This window comes from Bacillus rossius, chromosome 8 (genome assembly GCF_032445375.1).
Source record: "Bacillus rossius redtenbacheri isolate Brsri chromosome 8, Brsri_v3, whole genome shotgun sequence".
Taxonomy (NCBI): domain Eukaryota; kingdom Metazoa; phylum Arthropoda; class Insecta; order Phasmatodea; family Bacillidae; genus Bacillus; species Bacillus rossius.
This window is the reverse complement of record NC_086336.1, coordinates 45249286-45273871: the sequence shown is the minus strand read 5'-3', so window position 1 is coordinate 45273871 and position 24586 is coordinate 45249286. Positions and strand designations below refer to the sequence as shown.

Sequence of the window (24586 nt, the reverse complement as noted above, 5' to 3'; positions counted from 1 at the left end):
AGAAAAATAGTTATTTTGACAGTTGGTTAAGTTGTTTGACGATTTTGAAAATAAACAATTGATCAAATCAAAATAAAAATGGCGGCTCCGCAGCAACAAAAACATATGCCTAAAGATGGTCAAGTAATTTTATCGATAATGAAAGACATGGGGATTACTGACTATGAGCCGAGAGTTATTAATCAACTGCTAGAATTCACTTATCGTACGTAAACGTTTAAGTACACTTTTTTTTTGTTTAGTTCCATTTTGCAAATAAGTTAGGTTAGAATTCTGCTTGTTTTATAAATTTTGTGTTACATTACTATATGTTTATTTAACTTGTTAAACAAATAAAGTTACTAGTTTTAGACATAAGTACTAGTTGAGTTTATTGCTATAATGACTACATAAAGCAAATGTGTACCTGCATTTACATCTCTGAGGATGCTGAAAAAATTTCATATAACTTTAAGCTCTGTAGTTTAGTTTGTTTTTGTGTTCATTGTGTACAGTTATGAACTGACTTGGATCACTAATTCTTATTATGATGTATTCTGTGTTATACATTTTATTTAAATAGAAATATGTCTTGGTTATTTTTAGGGTATGTAACATTTGTTTTGGATGATGCAAGAGTGTACGCCAACCATTCCAAGAAGAAAACAATTGACCTGGAGGATACGAAACTAGCTGTGCAAATGATAGTTGACCAGTCTTTTACAATGCCTCCACCCAGAGAGGTATTTCAATTGTATTGTCTGTATAAAATTAGTTGCAGCAGAAATTCTCTGAATTGTAGCTGTTGTACAGGATTATTCATGAGGAGAAAAGTGTGCTTTAAAATTCATATAAAACTTTGTCAAATTCTTTATGCCTACACACACACACACACATCTTCACTCACACTCACTCTCACTACCTCTCACTCATACTAATTCTTACACTCCCACTCTCACTAGTCATACATTCATACACTCACGATAACACACACCCACTTTTACACACTCACACATACTCACACACTCACACACACACACACACACACACACTCACACAAATTTGCTCAGACACAATTTCTTTGCATATTTAACCATTTTGAATTACTGACCAAGTGAACCATCCTATATTTTAATACCATAACTGTTATGTACTGTCAGCTCGGTTGGTAAGGCTGAGAGTGTGGTGTTGTCTATGGTTCGTCAGTCAACAGTAGCATCATGGCTGATAGCTCGTCAGATAACCTGTGTAACATGTAATGTAACCAATGTATCGTGTAATGCAGACACAGTGCGTGTAACGGGTACATAAAAGTGGCGACGAGGAATTCCGGATCGGTTCGTGCGCGTGAAGTGGTGTGCGGGCGATGATGGCGGCGATTGGGGTTATGGGAGAGTTTGTGCCGGGTCGGGACACGTGGAAGAGTTACCGCGAAAGGGTGCAGTTTTATTTTATAGCTAATAAAATTGAAAACGACGAAGCAAAACGCGCTGTATTTTTCACTGTCTGCGGGGCGGAACTCTACAACTTAATTTCATCATTGTTAGCTCCACAGGCTACCGATGAGATACCCATCGCCGAGGTATTCAGCAAGCTGTCCGCACATTTCGAACCGAAACCCAGCGAGATTGTTGAGACATACAAATTTTTGAAACGTGACCAGCTAGCGGATGAAACGATAGCAGTCTATCTGGCGGAACTCCGGCGATTGAGCACGCATTGTAACTTCCCCAATTTGGAGAGGATGTTGAGAGACAGACTGGTGTGTGGTGTGCGGGATAGATCGGTTCAGCACGCGTTGCTGTCTAAGGATCCACTGAGCTTCAAAGATGCAGTGGATATTGCTATGGCGGCTGAGGCAACAGGGAAGAACATATTGGACTTACGTGGAAAAGGTGACGAGATAAGTACAACGCGTGTTGACGAACATCCGGTGCATGCGGTGGCAGGCAGAAGCCATACCGGCAGACGTCCGGCTGGTATTCAGGCAAACATGGACACGGGAATACGTAAACAAATGATGGGCCCCCAGGAGAACAAACGGAAACAACAGTGTTGGCGATGTACAGGGAATCATGTTGCGGAAGAGTGTCGGCATGTGACAACTGTGTGCCGGTTTTGTTCCAAACAGGGCCACATAGAGAAAGCCTGTATTACAAAACAAAAACAAGGTAGGCCTGTTGGTGGGGCCCGACAGGGAAATGTGGGGAATAAGTCTAACTCTGGACTTACTCACATGTTGTCAGATACAGTAAGGGAGCAAGAGGGAGAACAAAATGAAGCAATGTACAGTTTGAATAACCTGCGTGCGTTGAAAAGTAAGGCACCCTTTGTCATGGATGTTGGGTTGGATGGCAACAAACACTGCATGGAAATAGATACAGGTGCAAGCTTTTCTGTTATTAGTGAGGAAACATACAAGGCCCTGTGGCCCGAACAGCCACCATTGGACATGTGTAACATCGCATTGCGTACGTGGTCCCAGGAACAGTTGCGAGTTAAGGGAGTTAAAACAGTCTTGGTAAAAACAAGGGGACGTGAGGCAGTACTGCTTCCGGTGTTAGTGGCGGCTGGGAAAGGGCTGAGTTTGATGGGGAGGAACTGGTTGGAGCCCCTTGGGATTTCTGTGGAGGGCGTTTTCATGGTAGAGAGTTGCAAGGAACCTAGTGTTGTGCAGAAGAGTCAATGGGTGGAGGAACTGGTAGCCAAGTATCCGAAGGTATTTGACAGCAGTTGTTTAGGACAGTACAAAGGTCCACCGGTAAAGAGGGAGCCACACCAGTATTTAGGAAATGCAGACCAGTGCCGTTTGCAATAAGGGACAAGGTAGGGGATGCAATCGACAAGCTGGTGATGCGAGGAGCTTACGAGGCAGTGCCGTATTCATCGTGGGCGACACCTGTCGTGCCTATTATGAAATCGGATGGGTCCATTCGCATATGTGCTGACTACAAGGGCACAATCAATCCAGCATGTAAGACAGAGTGTTATCCGTTGCCGACCATCAACGAAGCTCTGGCATCGCTGGCAGGGGGGAAATATTTCACGAAGCTGGACTTGGAGGATGCCTACATGCAGGTTGGAGTCGACGAGGGAACGGCAGATTTGTTGACTGTCAATACCATCAAGGGACTTTTCAAGGTCCGCCGATTACAGTTTGGAGTGAGCAGTGGCCCTGCCGTGTTCCAGAGGCTCATGGAAACACTCTTAGCAGGTATAGAAGGAGTGGTAGTGCTACTGGACGATGTGTTAATAGCGGGCCCAAATGAAGAAGAGCACTGGACACGTGTAGCGGAGGTAGTGGCAAGGATAGACAAGGCTGGGTTACGGTTGAAGAAGTCCAAGTGTGTTTTTGCATCCGCAGTGGTGAATTTTCTAGGTTATAGGATAGATGCGGAAGGGATACATCCCACACACGACAAAGTGGAAGCAATCCGTAGGGTACCAGTGCCCCAAAACAAGAAGGACCTGCAGTCTTTTTTGGGCTTGCTCAATTTCTATGAGCGGTTCTTGAAAGATAAAGCTAGTGTGTTGGAGCCTCTACACCGACTGCTTGATGGAAACGCTGCCTGGAAATGGGAGACACAGCATGCAGCTGCATTTACCAAGGCCAAGGAATTGCTACAAACAGACTGTGTGCTGGTCCATTATGACACCACAAGACCTCTGGTGCTAACATGCGACGCCTCAGAGTATGGTGTGGGTGCAGTGTTGGCACACGTCATGGACGATGGTGAAGAGAGACCGGTGGCGTTTGGGTCGCGGACACTGCAAAAATGTGAGCGGAACTATGCGCAGATCGACAAGGAAGCCCTCGCAGTGATATTTGGGGTGACTAAATTTCATCAATATTTGGCAGGCCGATCATTTACAGTGGTGACGGACCACAAGCCACTATTACGACTTTTGGATCCCAAGCGCCCAACCCCGGACATACTGTCACCTCGCATGTTACGGTGGAGTCTGTTGCTGGGCATGTATGACTACACCATCATGCATAAGCCAGGGGTTCGGATTGGACATGCAGACTCCTTGAGCAGGTTGCCACAGCCGACATCACCTAGGGAAGTTCCGGCAGTGGCAGATATCCTGATGTTTGAAGCAATGCCGGACGCCCCCTTGGACGCCCAGTCCATGGCACGATGCGTGAGCGAGGATCCAGTGTTGAAGAGGGTGAAGCATTTTGTGTTGCATGGATGGCCACAAGAACTACCAAGTGAGGAGATTCGACCCTATTGGAACCGCCGGTTAGAACTGTCAGTCTACCGTGATTGTGTGCTGTGGGGAACTCGGGTGGTAGTTCCGCAGCAGCTGCGAAGTAGCCTCCTAGGAATGTTACATGCATCACATGATGGAATGGTGCGCTCAAAGGCCATAGCTCGAAGCTACATCTGGTGGCCAAAACTGGACGAAGACATTGAGGAGATTGTAAGCCATTGCCAGATATGTCAGGCTGAACGCAGGGCACCAGCAAAGACCCAGGTGCCATGGAGCACGCCCCAGAGACCATGGTCCCGTCTGCATGTTGATTTTGCGGGGCCCTTCCAAGGGAAAATATTTCTGGTTGTCATTGATGCCTTATCGAAATGGCCAGAGGTACGGTTGGTGCCGTCAATGTCATCTGCTGTAGTGGTGCAGGAGCTGAGGAGTATGTTTAGTAACCATGGTATTCCGGACGTTGTGGTGTCTGATAATGGGACTGCCTTTGCTTCAAGTGAAATGAAGACCTTTCTAGAGAAGAATGGAGTCATCTACAAGTATACGCCCCCATACCACCCAGCCAGTAATGGACAAGCCGAGCGAACGGTGCAAACTGTCAAGGACAAGTTGAAGAGGTTGAAAGCAGGCGACTGGAATACGAGATTACACAGACTGCTCTTTTCGTTGCGCACAACTCCCAGTACGGTCACGCAGAAGACGCCTGCCGAACTCTTGATGGGTCGGAAGCTGCAGACGGTTTTCGACAAGCTGCACCCGCGGTCGCTGTCGGGTGCGGGAAAAGGGTTAGTGGAGGACGGGTGTGGTGGAAAAATGAGACAGTTTAGTGAAAAGGACCCAGTGTTAATACGCAACTATGGAGCTGGACCCAAGTGGGTCCCTGGAGTGGTGGCACGTAAGGAGGGTCCAGTTACATACCAAGTTCAGGCTGGAGGTCACATGGCACGGAGACATGTTGATCAGATGGTGCGACGCAATATCGCTACACGACTCCAGGGGAGCTCGAGGTTACCGGTGGGAGGAGCATCTGGGACGCGGCCCCGAGAGCAGGAAGAATCGCTCCAGCAAGCTGTCCATCGGGGGATAGCAGAGCTTCAGCAGCAACCACAGAGGCCTCCAAGCAGTACAGCGACACAACCAGGATCATCTGGTACGAGGATGAGTGGCGAGATGCCCCTCCAGCGAGTGGCCGGTTCCCTAGTGTTGGGGGACTCCGAGCTACCATTTTTGGGGTTTCCTAGTGACTGCGGTTCGGCAGCTGCAGTCGATCATGTTCGTCCAGGGCAGCAAACATCTGAGGAGCTTGCTGTAACCTTGGAGTTCTCACTGCAGGAGACCCAGGGACAGCCCCAGGAGCTGAGTAACTTGCCAACGAGGGTGAGGGAGCGATCCACACGAGTCAAGAAAACACCAAGAAACTTGAGTGACTACGTTCTCCATTGTGTATAACAATATGTACAAGTGCTTAGGGTAAAAAATCACTTGGAGGGAAGGACTGTTATGTACTGTCAGCTTGGTTGGTAAGGCTGAGAGTGTGGTGTTGTCTATGGTTCGTCAGTCAACAGTAGCTCGTCAGATAACCTGTGTAACATGTAATGTAACCAATGTATCGTGTAATGCAGACACAGTGCGTGTAACGGGTACATAAAAATAACTATTTTGGTATGATCTCTGTTTTCTTTGGTGTAACCAGTAATTTTTTTAGACTTTAATTCAAACTCATAACATAGTAAACATACTATAATCTCTGTTTTTATTTGCCGTATTTTTTTTTTTTTTTTTAATTTAATATACATCAAACTTAACATAGTAAATGTGCTGTATGTTAACTTTACGTAGCTAATTAAAGTTAATTTCAACATATATATATACACACACACACACACACACACACACACATCTATTGATTTGATATAATTTAATGTGGGCTTCAAATAGATGGCAAAGTTATTGGACTGATTTTTACACCCACAACATTTTTGTTTCTTCCAGAATTACTTTGCACCATTCCACTCCCACCCAGCCCAGTTCTTGTTAACAGCGAGCACCTCCCAAAATCCATATTCCTCTATACATTTTACAGTTTCCACTCATTGTCACTTTTAGCTCTATAGCCAATTTTTGAGCTTTTACCATCCCCCTTCCTTTTCGTCCACTTTGAACAGCCTTACCAGCTTTACACTCCCCTCTTCCCTAGTACGTGACCCATCGAAGGTCTCAGATTTTGGTGGCCTCTGTTCTTCCCCTCCCTCCTCCCCATGCAGCAGTAACCCAGATCGCTGGCTTCCGCCGCAATTTCTCCAACTCTCATACCTCTGTCTTCACGTACGATTCCCTGACTGCTGCCACAAACGCTAATGTTGACCTGTCCTTGTAACTATGCAAGACCTTGCCCTCCCCAGCTGAGTGTATAGGGTACCTAGGTATATCTATTTTATGAAACAAATGCATGCGCACACACACTTTCTTATTCTTTTGTTCATCTATTTCTCTCAGTTCTATGTTATTTTGGGCAGTGGATGAATCATCACACAAAAAGGAAAATTAAAATGAGCCCAGCAATGGATATTGCATAGTGCTCTCTTTATATCTCTATTGCCAAGTACCTATTCTCTGTCCTTTTCACATCAGAAATGTTTCACAATCATTTTTTCAGAAAATGTTTAATTAACATTTGGCCTTGAAATTTTACTCTTGTAATGCCCAAAGAAGTTTCAATTTTTAAAAAAAAATGGTATATACTTTTGTGAGCAGTTTTAATTTAAACTTTATTTTAACATTAAAGTACTAAATGAGACATGTATTGCAACTTTGTACAACATCAGTAATTAGAATTAACTTATTGAAATTTTAATACCATTATGGTTTCTTGGACCCAGTAATTTCTACAGTAATTTCTGTGCAACAAAATTTTGTAACATCAAAATATTTAAAACTATTGTGTAGTTTATATCTTGACAGAATTTAGTCGCCAGCAAGGAAAAGATATACATCATGGCGACGTGCCGCCCGGGATTTGTAGAGCCCTGGTGTATGCTCTGTGCTGTACCCCTTTCCCATCTTTTCAGTATCCTCTCAAGCAATCAAAGTCTGCGTCCATTTTTAACCCCTTGTCCCTTTCCCCGCAGGGCTTTCTGTGTTGACCCTTCCAGGTGCCCCTCCCCCCTGTTCCGTGCCCCCTGTAACCGCAGACTTTTGCGGACTATCGTCCGTGCCTATTGACCGTGCCTGCCCCACAGCTGTTGCTGGAAGTGGCCCGCAGCAAGAACTGCCTGCCGCTGCCCCTCATCAAGCCGCACTGCGGCATTCGACTGCCCCCGGACCGCTACTGCCTCTTCAGCTGCAACTACCACCTCCGCAACACCAAGAAGGTTCGTCTTCACGCTGCACCTGCTTTCTTTGGATGCTGCTTGCACTGGGGAAGATTGGTTTAAGAAGGTTTTCTTTTTACATACATCATTACTAGAGACCTGCAAAATTCGCTGATTAATTCGGTGATAGGCTAGAATTCAAACACATATACCACTTAGATAATTTTGCTATTGGCTTACTGTTCATCTGGACGAATCTCAACCAGTTATAAACCCTCAACCAAAGGTGGATTGAAGCTCAGACAAACCAGCTGAGATGACTTACAAGTCGGCAGCCAATGGACTTGCGTTATTTGCCCGAGTGTACAGGGGTATGTGCAGTCTATCCTGAAGGCCATCGAAACCGCGAATATTGCAGGTCTCTTATCATTACAGATTACACTTAATGTCATAAGAAACCTCAATAATGAACACAAAAGTTTAATATGCGTACACAGAGAAAATGAGCCAAAATCAGCCGATTTCAAAAAAATTAGAAACGTAACACAGAAAATTCAGTGGCAGATATAGTGGGGGGAAAAAAAAACATCACAGACGGACACAGTGGGTTGACAATGACGAGATAGTTGCAACAAGAACAGTAACTAAAGAAGAAAAAATTACTTGGACATCACACCCGCAATCAGACAAACCCAAAAAAGTACTAAACAGACAATGTGGATAACACAGAGATGCACAGGAAAACCCAGCAATGTATCAATGACAATAATCTGGACTTCATAATGATGACAGCACAGACAAAGCACAGTAGGCTTCCTAAGACAACAGTTGTATTTATACTTTGATTCATTTGTGTATTTACGAGAACCAAGCTGGTATCAGATGGTTCTTAGATATAAAATGCCTTCAAAATTTTTTGAGAATAACTACAAGCTCCATACGTGTTTGTACATAAAAGTTTTCTAAATACCTTATATTTGTTATATACTTTATATAGGTTTTATACATTTATCCGTTATATAAATTTGTCCTTGATCTAAAACAATACTTTGATACTTTTAAGATATTTCTGAGACTCTTTAAAGTTTATCATATACTATGTGGGACATTTTGTCGTTACTAATTAATGTATTGACAACTATCTGAGGTTATGCAATGTTAGAGCACCCTTGAGAACTCATTCAGGAAAATCCACATTTTAATCCCAGTGCAAACATCCTTACTTTAATTTCCCATGTGTTCCCAAAAGTGCTTGGATTGTGCCATAATCCATTTGGAACCTTATTTTTTACCTTCACTATGTTCCAGTTAATCTGGAAATTTTGAATTCCTAACAAGAGCTTTATTTAGCCAAGAATGTGTTTAATATTAAATTGTATAGGTTAGAATTAAAGATGTTAGTTTTCCAGAAAAGTATTTTTTGAAAAAAAAAATGTTTTTAATTTACCGAAAAACATTATAAAAAACCAGATAATGTTCAGTGAGTTATACTTTCACACACAAGTTGTAGACTTTATCAACTATTTTTACAAAAAAAAAACAACATTAAACATAAATTTTGTTTTTATCACAATGGCTCACTTAACATTACCCTCTACCAAAAGATAGAAACAACAATTTGTTGTTTAAACTGAATTGCTATTGCAGGAAATTTACTCGTTGGATAGATAGTCTGACGTGTATTTGGTCACCACTACGTGGATGAACCGTGATGTGGCTCATGTGAAGCTAGGCACGATGGAAAAAAGAAAACTTTTCCAAAAAAAAAAAGGTGTTTTCTTTTTCCTTCAGAAAATTTTCCAAGCTGAAAATTAACTTGGATTATCATAGCTCTAGTTATAATAGGTGTAAATCAGGCTATATTTAAAAGGAATTTTTTGTAGTTGTTGACAGAGTTGTTGATAATGATTAGAGTCCCGAAATTTCGCGGATTCCTCTGGCCTCAGGATATAATTCAAAGTTATAGGTGTGCTCGACCCATGTTTACTTTCCCATTGGTTGATTTCTTAGCGAGAAAATTTTATCCTTGTTATTTGGCACTACCTGATTCGCTTACATACTTCTCTCCTAGCTGGACATCGTTGGCTCACGGTCGTAGAGGGGCGTGTCCAGATAACTGCGGTCCAATCATGAACACAGTGTGACAGTATGAAGGTTTGCATTCTAGCTTGCGACTAAATGAATGCGCGAAAATTCCGTGGCTCTAATAATGATTCATAAATGTTCGCTGTCGACCAGAGGCAAAGCCTCGCAGGGTGTGTGAAGTGAGCAGAGAGTTGTGCAGCCTCACCAGAAGCAGATGATGCACCACGCGGGCAGCGGGGGGTTCCTGGGCGGCCCGACGATGGGGCACGCGGGGCTCGGCGGGGGCCCGGGGAAGACCCACGGGAAGCAGCAGCAGCCGGGGAACGTGTCGATAGTGAAGCTGCCCAGCACGCTGGCCACGGTGGCACGCACCCAGGCCGTCACCATCCCCAAGCCCGTCATCAAGTTCTCCTCGGGTGAGCACGCGTCCTCGACGCCGGTGGGCCGGCTTCCGGGTGTCTACGTTCTCGGAAGTCAGGGAAGTTCAAATTTGTATTGCAAGGTCAGGGGATTTACTTTAAAACAGGGTGGGGAAAAAACATTTTTGACGTGACAGCGTCTAATAAATCGATGAACGTCGACTGCACGCACGAAAAAGTGTCCCGTTGCGCACATTGTCCCATTATGCTGTGTCCCGTTACGCTCATTGTACGCTTGCGCCGCATCTATCTCTCTTCCACTCGATTGGAACAACCATCGATTTGACTTTTTCTGAGGCACACTAAACTTGAAACACTCCCATTCGTTTCCTACTTTTCCTATCATCGTCCTATCCTTAAAAGAATAACACAGATTGGAAGAAGTTAAATAGCAAGTTATAGTTAAAATAATCTCTTCGTTAAAGTAATAAACATATTTGAATTAATGAGTGCAAATAAAAGTAAATTTATCAATTAAATTGTAGATTTCATTTCACTCCTTCTTTGTATCCATACAAAATAGTGATAATTCTATAGAGGTATTTGAGAAGCCCTCAATAGAAATGAATTTTATGTTTATTATTTTACTTCTTACCTCTATGACTTTGTCTTAGTCCTGTTATGAATTATATTTACCAGTATTGTATCTCTATGGTCAGGTCAATTTGGTTTTACTCTTTAAGTATTTTCATGTTTTATCTAAGTAATAATTTTATGAAATGTCTTTGCAAACATTTGTTAAACGGCGACGAATAGGAAATGAGCTTACACCTTTTAATATTGTTTTTGGGTCATTACTGAGGAAAGAGTATATGTGATTGGACGCTCGACTGCGCATATATTTTATTTAAAGAATTTAGTATTTCCAGTGTGATTTCGGAGAGTGTTCAATAGAGAAAGCTTTGACTGTTTGAAACAAATTGGAACTGGAGTTTCTGTTCTACTATCATGGGAGAAGGATTAGAGAGAAAGAGCTCCGTGATTTAGTCATAAATGAATGTAAGAATATCACGTAAAACATTGGTACGACGACGGAATAGCTAGAATCTACGTGAAATTGATGATTTTATAATAAATACCGGAACTACACAATGAAGAAGAGGTAGTTACCGATGTTCGAAGCTCTACTAAAGAATCGACGACGACGATAAGTTTTGACTAACAGCATAAATAGAACTGGATCAACGACGAATTAAGAAGAAACGAAGAAAAGGACTATCAATCTTCGATATGGAAGGAGTTCGACAGCGGTAGACGGCATCGTAGACGGTGTACCGGAGGACATCATCCTTCTAGACGACTCCAGGTGACCGACGCCAGTCCTGCTGGAGTACCAGCAGCACGAGAGGAGGTGCATCGAGACGGAGACCCAACCAGCGACATCGGAGGAGAGTGAGATATAACCAGCAACATCGGAGGAGAGACAGGGGTTCGGAGAGGTTTTCCACAGCCTCTTGGTATTGTAACGACGCGACGAGGTTTGTTTGCCCCATCCCCGAATTAACAAGAACAGCGAGAAGTTACCTGTCCTATTTTAATGGCAAGATATCTTAAACTATGATGTTTACGATCAAGACCTAATTTGAAACTCGCAAAACAACTTAATACTACTTAACTACGTAAAGACTTGTAGCTTGTACATACTGGACCTGGTTAACTGACATTGATCAGTAATATGTACGATATCAAAGTTAAAATCTGTTAAAGTCATTAATTGTCTTGAATGTTTAAAGAATAGTCCCAGGTCCAGAAGTCTTGAGACAGTTTGATCTACCGAAAGAGACTGAGCTAGTAAAAACAAAGAAAAGACTAATTTGCCAGTTAAAATGTGTTTCAATAATATTTAAAATATTGACTGATAACCAAACTATTATTCAGTGATACAATTACGTAAAACGTAATTAGTTCTGAAAGACATTTAAGTATAACGGATATTGAAATTTTGTTTAATGAAAAACCTATTTAAACATGAATAATTGTCTCAAAGGTATTTGTATGTTGCTTGCTAATCATTGACTCTGTCACTTTTCATGTTACAGTTGGATATGTTGCAAAAGAGTATTGTCACCCATACAACCATGATTTTGACCCTAGTAAAAAGTTAAATTTTCATTATATTTTATTTTTCCGATTGATAACCATACTTACATATCATGTGTATGTTAAACCAGATAGACAGAAATATTTAGCTTGGATTGTCTTGAAAGAATAATTAGTTTTTATTACACTGAGATCAGCAGTCATAGAGAAGTTAATGCTTTTAAACACACTACTTATATTTGTTGATTTTAAGGTCAGAATACTTACACCAAAGAGAAGGAGACATACTGCTAAGGAATTATACGACATTTTATTGTTTGGTATTCACACTGAGTCAAACTACACCAGTACATACAACTTGAGAATAATTTATTTTCACTATCAACATAACAAGACATATTTTAGTTAATATTCTGTAGAGGTTAGTAGTTGTGCTACATACACAATCACAGCACTAGTACTTTATAGAGTTTTCACGGCGCCCAACTAGACCACATTTTACATTATAGATATTGGCATTTTAGTAAATATACTCCATAGAGTAATTCTGAAAATACTTATAGAATTTTTGATCACCCAACGGTGGCACACCCTTTTGAAATTTTGGTCGCTCATCCTTGGAGCTGTCTGAAAAATAACAGAAGAAAAGGGAAAATTCTGAAAACACTTTAGAATTTTTGGCGCACAACGTGTAAGCCAACGTTAGGGACTATTTTATGATTTTTTTTTGAACAACTCAAGACACTTTGAAAAATACAGACAGTAATTTTGTTTTGTCAAGATGACAGACACAGGTAGGAAGTCATATTTTTTGAGAGGTAGCAATGACACTTCTGACTCTAGTCCTGAACGAGAACCTAGAGAAGTAGTACCAGAACAGCACATCGAGACTACTGGTAGGGAGTCACAGCAGGAAATGGAGTTGGGTCATTCGCCGCCGACACCAACTGTTACCCTAGATGCACTGTTCCAGTTCATGAATAAGGAGAAATTAGAACGGGAGCGTAAAGAACAGGAGGAGAAACTAGAACGGGAACGGGAGAAACAAGAACGGGAGCGTAAAGAACAGGAGGAGAAACTAGAACGGGAACGGGAGAAACAAGAACGGGAGCGTATAGAACAGGAGGAGAAGTTAGAAAGGGAACAAAAGGAGCGAGAAAACGCCGAAAGACTAGACAATTTAGTGCAAGTCTTAAATAACACTTTAGGCAGGATTGCAGATGAAACAGCAGAAATCAGGCATGACTTAACTGAAACACAGCACGAGATGCAACAGAAGTTTTCCAGTGTACACACTCGTATTGAAGGTGTAGAAATATTCAGTAAACGCACTGACGATAAAGTAGTACACTTAAGCGAGCGTCTAACAGGAAGGTTAGATATGGTAGAGGCGAAAATAGGGGAAATAGAAAGAGAATCCAGACACATCGCAACATTCTCGCCCCAACTAACGACTCACCACACTAGCGAATGTAATACCGACAAGGAAGACACGCCGGTAAACAAATCGATAACGATAGAAGCCGAGCGAAATCCCGCGAATATTAGTACTGTAATTATGTCAGCAGATCCGGTACTTACACTACACTACCCTTCTAAGAAATGGTTGGATGACGTTCCAACATATTCAGGGAAAAGTAATGAAAACCCTCGAAGATTCTTAAATCAGTTTGGAGAATATTGCCACACATTTAAGTTAACAGACGCAGAAAAATTGAAATGCGTTAGCCACTGCTTGAAAAACACGGCATATTATTGGTGGGAGTTGGCGAAAGATTCGGTACACGCATACGAATCGTTTCAGAAAGCTTTCATATCCCAATTTTGGAATACTCGTATCCAAAGCAATTTGCGAATACAGTTGCATTCTGAAAAATTCGAAAATCGTAAATTTCAAAATTTAGAGGCGCATATCAGCGATATGTACGAGAGAACTCGTTATCTTGATTGCCGTATGGAAGACGAAGAGTTTATTGCCATGATAATTTCGCAATTACCACTCAATTATCAATTACAACTTAGTGGACGGCAATACAGTAATATTGTAGATTTCAAGGAACAACTGTTAACGTATGACCGACTCGTTAAGCTCGATAAAACGGTAACGCACAAAGAAACTAACGAGCGCAAGAACACGAACCAACAGACACCGTTATACAATAACTGGCGTAACCGAAATGAAGGGCAGAACAGCGGACACAAACAACCTCAAATTCACACACTGAACGTTGAAAACTGCGGAAGTAATTGGTATCACAATGGATATCGAGGTCAGCGATATGGTAACGGATTTTATAAACCACAGTACTATCGTCGTAGAAACGAGAAGCGACAAGACAGACGCGAAAATGAATCACAGTGGGAGAATAAACGTCAGGAGGGGACAGTTAATTTCAGAGAGAATTCAGGCGAAAATCGAACAACGAAAGAACGATCGGCAAATTACAATAATCATTCCGGAGGTCAGTACAGCATAAATGCACAAACGTTTGTACCGTCTGAAAAAGGGAACAGCTTTAGCACCACCATTCACGACGCGCGACAAGGAGAAAGAAATTCATATTCTATAGCGCCAAGTCACGAGCAAAGCAACACGGAATGGCCGCGCATGCAATCTAGCAGAAGCTCAGATACAAACCAAGGAGGTAATAACACATTTTTGATTTCACCGAATGCAAATAATGGATTTGCTAATTTGTCACAAGAGCAAATTAGAGGATTTAAGGACAGTGCGGTAAACTAATTAGGGATGGCGAAAACCCGCTCCGCACGTCAGTCCCTAATTGTAAGTTAGACGGGGCTAGTATAAAATTGGATCCCGACGCAAATGACAAGAATAATTGTCGAAGCATACACACCATTATGTTCAAAGAAAACGAGCGTGAATTTTTACTCAGCGAGCCCACAGCAACCGAAGTTCAAGCGAAACAAGCACTATGTCCGGAGATATCGTTAACTTTAAACGGAGTTAAAGTGCCTGTACTATTAGACAGCGGCGCAGAGATATCCTGCATCAGCGAAGACTGCGTAGCCATGATAGAGAGCACCGGAATATCATTACCGAGAATGCCAGTACCAAGTTTAAAGATTCTAGGAGTTACATCAAGGGCTAGTCCCATCATTAATCGTCAGACCTTATTGGAAGTAGAAGGTTTAGGTAGCACCAAGTACATTAATGTATTAATCGTAAAAGGATTGGCCAAACCAGTAATTTTCGGGGTAGACTTTCTAACTAGCCATAAAATAATTTTGAATTTTGCAAGTTGGATGGTAACTGCTATGGATGACACAGAAAATACGAAAACTACTGAAAATTGGGAAGTTTCGGAAAAATGCATTTTGAATAATACTGTACACAGTTCTACCAGTGTTACTCCATATGAAGCGTTAACAGGAAAAAGATCATTGATAATACCGTCATCGTTACTACCGAGACATCACGATGAAGCTCTGGCCGCAGAAGATAAAGAATTAGTCGAGATACAGAAGGAAACTGAAGAGTTGGTCGCAGCCAAGTTGACATCCACGGCGGATCTTCGGAGAAAATACCAGAAAGATTCCAGCAAGATGAGTTTTAACTGTGGAGATTTAGTACTCAAGAGAATGAATCCAGTAAGCCAATTTTGGAAGTACGTCACTAAGAAGCTATTTCTACTCTTCGATGGACCATATATGATCACAAAGATTATTAGAAGTAACTGTTACGAACTGTCTGACATTAACACGAAACAAGTAATAGGACACTATAATATAACGCAGTTGAGGAAATATTACACTCCTGTAGAATAGTATACACTGTTACACATATGTCCGTTTGAAGACATATATCGGTGACAATACTCTATGTTTGCAAGTAAGTATGTAAATAAGGTCAATAATATGAAATGTAAATTTTCTGCAAATAATTAGAATATAGATGAGATGTTTGTATGATGAGAAATGGTCCTAAGACCTATATCAGAGTATAGTTCGTTAGTCACATTTCTGAAGGGGACTATTCTATAGAGGTATTTGAGAAGCCCTCAATAGAAATGAATTTTATGTTTATTATTTTACTTCTTACCTCTATGACTTTGTCTTAGTCCTGTTATGAATTATATTTACCAGTATTGTATCTCTATGGTCAGGTCAATTTGGTTTTACTCTTTAAGTATTTTCATGTTTTATCTAAGTAATAATTTTATGAAATGTCTTTGCAAACATTTGTTAAACGGCGACGAATAGGAAATGAGCTTACACCTTTTAATATTGTTTTTGGGTCATTACTGAGGAAAGAGTATATGTGATTGGACGCTCGACTGCGCATATATTTTATTTAAAGAATTTAGTATTTCCAGTGTGATTTCGGAGAGTGTTCAATAGAGAAAGCTTTGACTGTTTGAAACAAATTGGAACTGGAGTTTCTGTTCTACTATCATGGGAGAAGGATTAGAGAGAAAGAGCTCCGTGATTTAGTCATAAATGAATGTAAGAATATCACGTAAAACATTGGTACGACGACGGAATAGCTAGAATCTACGTGAAATTGATGATTTTATAATAAATACCGGAACTACACAATGAAGAAGAGGTAGTTACCGATGTTCGAAGCTCTACTAAAGAATCGACGACGACGATAAGTTTTGACTAACAGCATAAATAGAACTGGATCAACGACGAATTAAGAAGAAACGAAGAAAAGGACTATCAATCTTCGATATGGAAGGAGTTCGACAGCGGTAGACGGCATCGTAGACGGTGTACCGGAGGACATCATCCTTCTAGACGACTCCAGGTGACCGACGCCAGTCCTGCTGGAGTACCAGCAGCACGAGAGGAGGTGCATCGAGACGGAGACCCAACCAGCGACATCGGAGGAGAGTGAGATATAACCAGCAACATCGGAGGAGAGACAGGGGTTCGGAGAGGTTTTCCACAGCCTCTTGGTATTGTAACGACGCGACGAGGTTTGTTTGCCCCATCCCCGAATTAACAAGAACAGCGAGAAGTTACCTGTCCTATTTTAATGGCAAGATATCTTAAACTATGATGTTTACGATCAAGACCTAATTTGAAACTCGCAAAACAACTTAATACTACTTAACTACGTAAAGACTTGTAGCTTGTACATACTGGACCTGGTTAACTGACATTGATCAGTAATATGTACGATATCAAAGTTAAAATCTGTTAAAGTCATTAATTGTCTTGAATGTTTAAAGAATAGTCCCAGGTCCAGAAGTCTTGAGACAGTTTGATCTACCGAAAGAGACTGAGCTAGTAAAAACAAAGAAAAGACTAATTTGCCAGTTAAAATGTGTTTCAATAATATTTAAAATATTGACTGATAACCAAACTATTATTCAGTGATACAATTACGTAAAACGTAATTAGTTCTGAAAGACATTTAAGTATAACGGATATTGAAATTTTGTTTAATGAAAAACCTATTTAAACATGAATAATTGTCTCAAAGGTATTTGTATGTTGCTTGCTAATCATTGACTCTGTCACTTTTCATGTTACAGTTGGATATGTTGCAAAAGAGTATTGTCACCCATACAACCATGATTTTGACCCTAGTAAAAAGTTAAATTTTCATTATATTTTATTTTTCCGATTGATAACCATACTTACATATCATGTGTATGTTAAACCAGATAGACAGAAATATTTAGCTTGGATTGTCTTGAAAGAATAATTAGTTTTTATTACACTGAGATCAGCAGTCATAGAGAAGTTAATGCTTTTAAACACACTACTTATATTTGTTGATTTTAAGGTCAGAATACTTACACCAAAGAGAAGGAGACATACTGCTAAGGAATTATACGACATTTTATTGTTTGGTATTCACACTGAGTCAAACTACACCAGTACATACAACTTGAGAATAATTTATTTTCACTATCAACATAACAAGACATATTTTAGTTAATATTCTGTAGAGGTTAGTAGTTGTGCTACATACACAATCACAGCACTAGTACTTTATAGAGTTTTCACGGCGCCCAACTAGACCACATTTTACATTATAGATATTGGCATTTTAGTAAATATACTCCATAGAGTAATTCTGAAAATACTTATAGAATTTTTGATCACCCAACGGTGGCACACCCTTTTGAAATTTTGGTCGCTCATCCTTGGAGCTGTCTGAAAAATAACAGAAGAAAAGGGAAAATTCTGAAAACACTTTAATTCAATAAAAATGATTCAATTTTATTCATAAAAGTATGCAATTATTTCATTTATGTTTTGTTATGACGTCACGTTAAACTATCGTCCGTAAACCAACTTTACAGACAACAATTTTTTTTTATTACATTAGTTATTTTTTGTTGTCACCATGTTCAATCGAAAGCCATACAACATCCCGCTTTCTGCCGCTCATGTTGAACCAGAAAAGGTATAAAACATTGAAGAGCCGAAGTCCAGAAAATCTGCACATCTCTACTGATTCTCCATGGAATGGGTGTTTCTCACAGAATAGAGATTTACAGTACAGTCTGGGATTTCCCACAGAATAGGAATTAACCATTTATAATTTTTCATTTTAGAAGAGTGTTTAGCGGGGTATGATTGACGACTTATACTGATAATTTAAATGATAAGATCTTGATTATTATATAATTATTGGTTCCTGTAGATACAAGAAACATTAATGAACTAACTTTTGTTGTTATTAGGGTTTAATTAGACCTTTCATTAAAAAAATATATTCTATTTAAAAAACATTAAGTTTAAAAAAAATTATGAAAACCACTTGTTTTAATCTGTGTTTTAAACCATTGTGGTTTAAATCAGCCAATCCTGCTTTAAAACATGGAAAAATTATGGAAATTCGTCAGTGATAGTAATTTTAGGGGGAAATGTCATGCTTCTCTGTGTCATCAATCCAACTTCGAGCACATGATTTTTCCAGATGGTGTTATAGTGCATATTGGTACGCAAAGTGGCATTGCATGGTTCTGTTTCAACTAGTAGTACAGCTATAGGGATTTGTGTAGGATGGATTGTCTTTGTTTCTTTCACAAATTTGCAAAATAGGTGAATTTATTAAAAAAAAAAAATCTGTCAAGGTATTTTGTATTTTTGATCATGAAAAAACAGTGAAATTCTTTCTACATATTTGTGTCAACAAACTGTTTCAGTAATGAATGGTTGCAGGTAGTTTTAGTTCAGACTATAAACAGTTTTCCTTTCTGAACTTGAAGGGTTAAGGAAAGGTAACTAAATACTAAACAAAAAAAGAAAAAAAGATCATATGATACTTTTGCAATTGTAGTGTTTTAGATTTTTTGGATATCAAGAAATTTTTGATTCAACATTTCTACTAAACTCTGTTTAATTTAAAGTTATTAAATAATTCATTATTTAATTAATTTTAAAAACTAATTAAATAAATTTTTGTACTAGAATGGAAGGTCTGAATCTGGCACATTTGAAACCAAGGCCATGCCACATTGGTGATTTTGCTGGATTTTTAATGTCTTAAATGGAATATTTCAGTATGGCTAGCTACAGGGAAAATCTGGAAAAGTCATTGGATTTTCAGCAACAGGAAAAAATCAGGGAATTCCCTAGGAAGTCAGGGAAATTTAAATGATTACTTTAATGATGACATTTATGAAAAATCAAAATTATAGCAGAGAATTATTTTGAACTGTACCGTTTCCACTACTTATCCTTTCTTCCCTCTTCCAAACCTGTATCTAAGTGTTACAAAAAGTTTTCTCCATTCCTTTTTACTTATAAGTACCTATATCTGCACTTCAAACACACGCATCGACTCTAGTGAAAATTGACATTAGTGTGATAAAATAATTAATAGTGGCCCTGCTGCAATAGTGAAATGTGGTATGCCTACGAGTCACAATTTTTTATTTGAATTTTGGTAGTTGTTGGTAACTGAAAAATATCGGAGGTGTCAAAACATTTTTTTCCATGCCTGGAAAAGTCAAGTTTGCTAGCCACCTTGCCAAAGGAAAAAATGTACAATACAATAATGATATTTAAAATAAATTGATATAATCTGCTCTATAAAAAGAATAAATACAGATGAGTGCTAAAGATGCACCCGTGATTCATATCTATTCTTCAAAAAATCATTACTGAAATGTAATCTGCTAGAATTCAGGAAAAACAGTACTGAAGTGAAAATAGACAGCACCAATAAACTCATGAGTAGACAAGATTGTATGGTGAATTGAGATAAAACCAAAATAACACCAAAAAGATGTCAGTACTTCATATAACACCGAAATATATCTAAATACACTATAAAGCACCAAAATGTAACCACTAGAATGAAATTAATCAGCATTTTTAATCAAAATTTAGATCACAAAACATAACATTTAATATATTAAATTCAATGAATGTAATGTTTTCAGCTTTAAGTTTTTACAAAATTGTAAATAGGTACGAAGTAGGTTGGAAAAAAAATTTTTTTTTTCCTTATCTTAAACTCATTTTTCAAACAAGTGCTTCCAGTTTTATTTTTATTGTTAGATGTTTGTCACATGTGTTCAGTAATAGGCTATTTTTATGAATTTACAGTATTAATAAAAAATAAAAACAATAACACTGAAATCTCATTTTTTTAACAACGTAATTGGCTTAAAAATAAATACATAAAATCTTGTCTCTTCTCATGAGTGAAATAAAAACATGGGCAGGTCGACAGCCAGAATCCACCGGAAAGATGAGCGACTTAATTGGTGCCAGACTACAGAATGTGCCGATCCATATTATAACGGATTAAGGATCGTTCACTGTAATAAGTATCAGATTGCATTTTTTACCAATTTTTAACCACAGAAAACTGTGCAGATAAACTTTGTATCTAAAAAACAATGCTAAACTAATTTTATTCTGTAAAATTTACTGATGTCCTTCATTATATTGATCAAAAATCTGTTAGAAAAAAATTATTAATGAATTCAAAACAACCCACTCTATCTAACAAGTTAAATACTGTTAATATACATATTATCTATTTAGCGTCCTTTATTTCATTAGAGATTGTCTAAGCACTTATAAAATTAATGTTGGAATAAATTGTCTCCCAATGATTGCAAAATTATATACTCAGCAAGGTTCTGCAGTCGTAAACAAACTGATCTCATGTTCAGAAGAACGTGAGATATGTATATGCTGGCACGTTTCTATGTCCTTTCATTCAGCATTTTGCCTTAATTTGGTTGTAGTCAGTTCTTTCTTTAATGGTTACTACATTTACACTCTTATTAATGCTGTGTCAGGCAGCACAATTGGGCAAATACTGGTATGCTGAAATTTCAGAGTTTTTCTTTCTAATCTTTGGCCGAACCGATTTTTTTACAGGTGCGACAACAGGGAAGCCGGTAGCAAAACCCAAAATTCAGATCTCCTCCGCGCCTGTGATGTCAGTCGGCAAGAGCGAAGACATCATGACGGGAACAAAGCGGAAGCACGAAGATGACGATTACGATGTTGAGTGAATGTGGCTACGACTCAGTCTCGTGACATTATTTCACTACAGTTTGCAAAACTATGAAAATGGTTAAGAAACACAATCAGCAGTGCAAAGGATTGGTAGTTGGAACAACTATCCGTACACCTCTAATTATCTGTGTGTCAATTTGTCCATTTCTGTTGTAAATATACCTGAAGGATAAATATTCAAATTAAATGGTTCTTTTGGTTTTTGTTCATTAAAATTTTCAAGACTGTACCAACACTTTGTTTTCTAAAATACAAATCTGTAAACTGAGAAACTGTGGGCTTAGACCATTATTTACATTGTTATTGTCAAAGCCATTTCCGGGATTGTTGTGAGGGCTATTGAATATCAAGGTAAATTAATGCTCTTGTATTTGTTGAAATATTTCTTGTGCGCAAACAAAGGTCATACATATTTACATCTCTTGTTCATAGGTTGTTATAAAGTGAGACACCTAGGTGCCCACACAAAGTATACTTGCTGGGTGGAGAAAAGTGTTTCAACAACTTTAATACAGTAAAATATTGTTAAGGAGTTTCCTTGCTTAATAAGTAGTTATAAATATTATAAATATATCATCACTATTGAGCCTTGTGTACTTTATTCTAAGATGAGGTACCTTGGTATGCAATCTTATGTTCGTTTAATAATAGCTGATGTACGAATGAATCCACCAAATATTCAGGATTTAACTTAAATCCTTCAACTTAAATAAATTTGTATATATATTTTTGGAGGTTTTTTTTAAATAACAATCTCGAAAAGGGTGAAAAAATTGGTACCATATTTATTCACTTATGGGTCGCACATTTTTGTGTCAATTTTTTGTTTAATAACATGTACTGCAACCCTTATTCAAATTTTTTTTTTCATTTTAGGTAAAAAAAAAATTAACATTGTACAGTGTGGTTGAATATGTGCATAAGTAACTAGCCTATGTTGGTTTTAAATAAATATGTTTCGAGTAAGTATAAAGTGTTTGATTAAAATATATCAGCAGTGCGTGTAAAAAATCATGACCAGAGCCGTTAAGCTGTGTCTTCCGCCAGTTGGGTGGTTACCTGCAGTGGCGTAGCCAGGATTTGTGTATGGGGGGTGTTAAGAAGCATGCCCCCCCCCCCCCCTATTAAAGTGGGGGGTCCGGAGGTCCTCCCCCGGGAAAATTTGGATTTTAAGGTGTAAAATAGTGCTATTTTAGCAGTTTTCGGTACTTAAATTTAAATATTGTAATGGTAAAAATTTTATTGATTTTAATAAAAAAATTTGTTTGAGTGATGAATAAGAAATTAATTAAAGATTTGGTGCTGAGGGGGGGGGGGGGGGGTTCGAACTCCTAAAACCTCCCCCTGGCTACGCCCCTGGTTACCTGGTCGGCACCGGGAAGTGATGTGGCTGTCTGCCGCCGGGCTGGCACTCGGCAAGAGGGGAAATTTCAAAATAAACCAGAGAGAGAGAGAGAGAAAGAGGAGGGGGTGCACGTTTGTGTGGCCATGCAGCAGTGTCTATGGTACTCCCTCCATCTCTCATTGTCGTAAATGCCAGTGAACTGGCACCATACACAATCATCACGTCTTATCTCGACAGGTTTTTGTGACGCACATGTAGCCAAACATTGTTTTGGTGCGAGGTTTTCCACTGCAACATTCCATGACAAAACTACTGCAAAGGGCAGGCTTGTTTTTATAGTAGAAGGAACTGAAAGAAAAAATTGAGCAGCCTGCTGTGCCGTATTTTCTCTCTTGGGAAAGGAGATGGGTAAAAAAAATACAGTAGATGGGAAGGGGAACATGAGTATTAAAAAATAGTATTCGGGCCATAAAGAATGAAATGGGGAGAGACAAAGAACCAGTGCAGTGTTTTTTACGCAGCAAGCTGAGACACTTACCATAAAGACTTCACTTTGTATTCTACTGGAGATGGATTTATGGTGCAACCCATATTCGAGGGTGACTCTTATGATGAAAAAGTGAGATTATTTTGCCCAAAATTACAGATGCAACCCATGCACAGGAGCGATCCTTCTGCGGTTAAAATAATTTTGATTTTACGAAAACTAAATTCATCTCTGAATTCATTGAAATTATAGTAGATATGAAACTTGGCTTATATAATCTTCATTAACATACTATAGTATTTTTTTTATTGTATTTCCAAACTTTTTTTTCCCTAAGAACCAAAAAAATGGGGATTGTTTAGTTATGAATATCTCAAAACCCTCAAAAGATGAAGATTTGAAACCTGTTGTTTTAAAGTTTTAAATTGAGAGCATCAGAACTAACTTAAGCTTCAGGATAAGTGTAGTGTTGGTAAAAATCTTATGTTGCGCAAATGTTCTCTAAAACACATTTTAAGTGTGCACAGGTGAGGAGAATGAAAATAAAGTCTCCGGTAGCTGTTTTGAGTCTCTATGGGATGGGTGTTCTCTCCAGCTTTTCCCTACAACAGCGAACTATAGATGCCAATGCCCCTGTGTCAATAGTAAGTTAACACAGTCTGCCATTGATCCATCCATTAAACAACAGGCTGTCATGGCCTCTACGGAGTAACAATACTAGGAAAACCCTATTGTATCGGCTATCATTTCCCGTAGAGCTGGCATGCGTCCCCTCACACCAGCTTCTTCTAGGTTTCCCTGTTGTTCTTCCTGCTGCTCCCCTTGCTGCGATGTCTTCCTGCATGTCTGGCAGTCCCACTGAATGTGTTCTAGTTCTTGGCAGACGAAGCCGCAGGTGTCCTGCTCTTCGGACCTGGGTACCTGAAGTATCATTCAATAGCTTCTTCAATGCCTTGATAATATCCTCTTCATTAGGGTATTTTCTCGCTTTTCCTCCATGGTAGGGGTCTAGTCTAACTCTTCTTGTCCAGATTCTTGTGTTTGCATGATGCTTCGATTTCCAAGGCATGGACCAAGGCCTTCGCAGCTCTTCAGCCAAACAAAGAGTTTGCTGAACCTCCGCGTCTCTTGAGTCCGTCTATAAACGCACTGGTGACTAACTTGGTGGCTAGCTACTGGCGGAACTCTGTCGGTACTACTGGGTAGATGAGCACGAGCTTCGAATTCCTAGACT

General features: G+C 39.4%; 1 protein-coding gene across 2 annotated transcripts; it reads left to right on the top strand.

Annotated features, from left to right (window-relative positions):
• Positions 1-31: 31 nt before the first annotated feature.
• LOC134534847 (transcription initiation factor TFIID subunit 9) lies at positions 32-22503 on the top strand. 2 transcript variants are annotated; one of them, XM_063373473.1, is made up of 5 exons: positions 32-205; positions 586-722; positions 7437-7568; positions 9781-10009; positions 21380-22503. In XM_063373473.1, exons 1-5 carry the CDS (start codon positions 79-81, stop codon positions 21514-21516), a joined length of 762 nt encoding a protein of 253 aa, XP_063229543.1. In that variant the 5' UTR covers positions 32-78; the 3' UTR covers positions 21517-22503. The 2 variants fall into 2 exon arrangements, with proteins under 2 accessions (XP_063229543.1, XP_063229544.1); XM_063373474.1 differs by having other exon boundaries at positions 33-205; positions 9793-10009.
• Positions 22504-24586: the final 2083 nt, after the last annotated feature.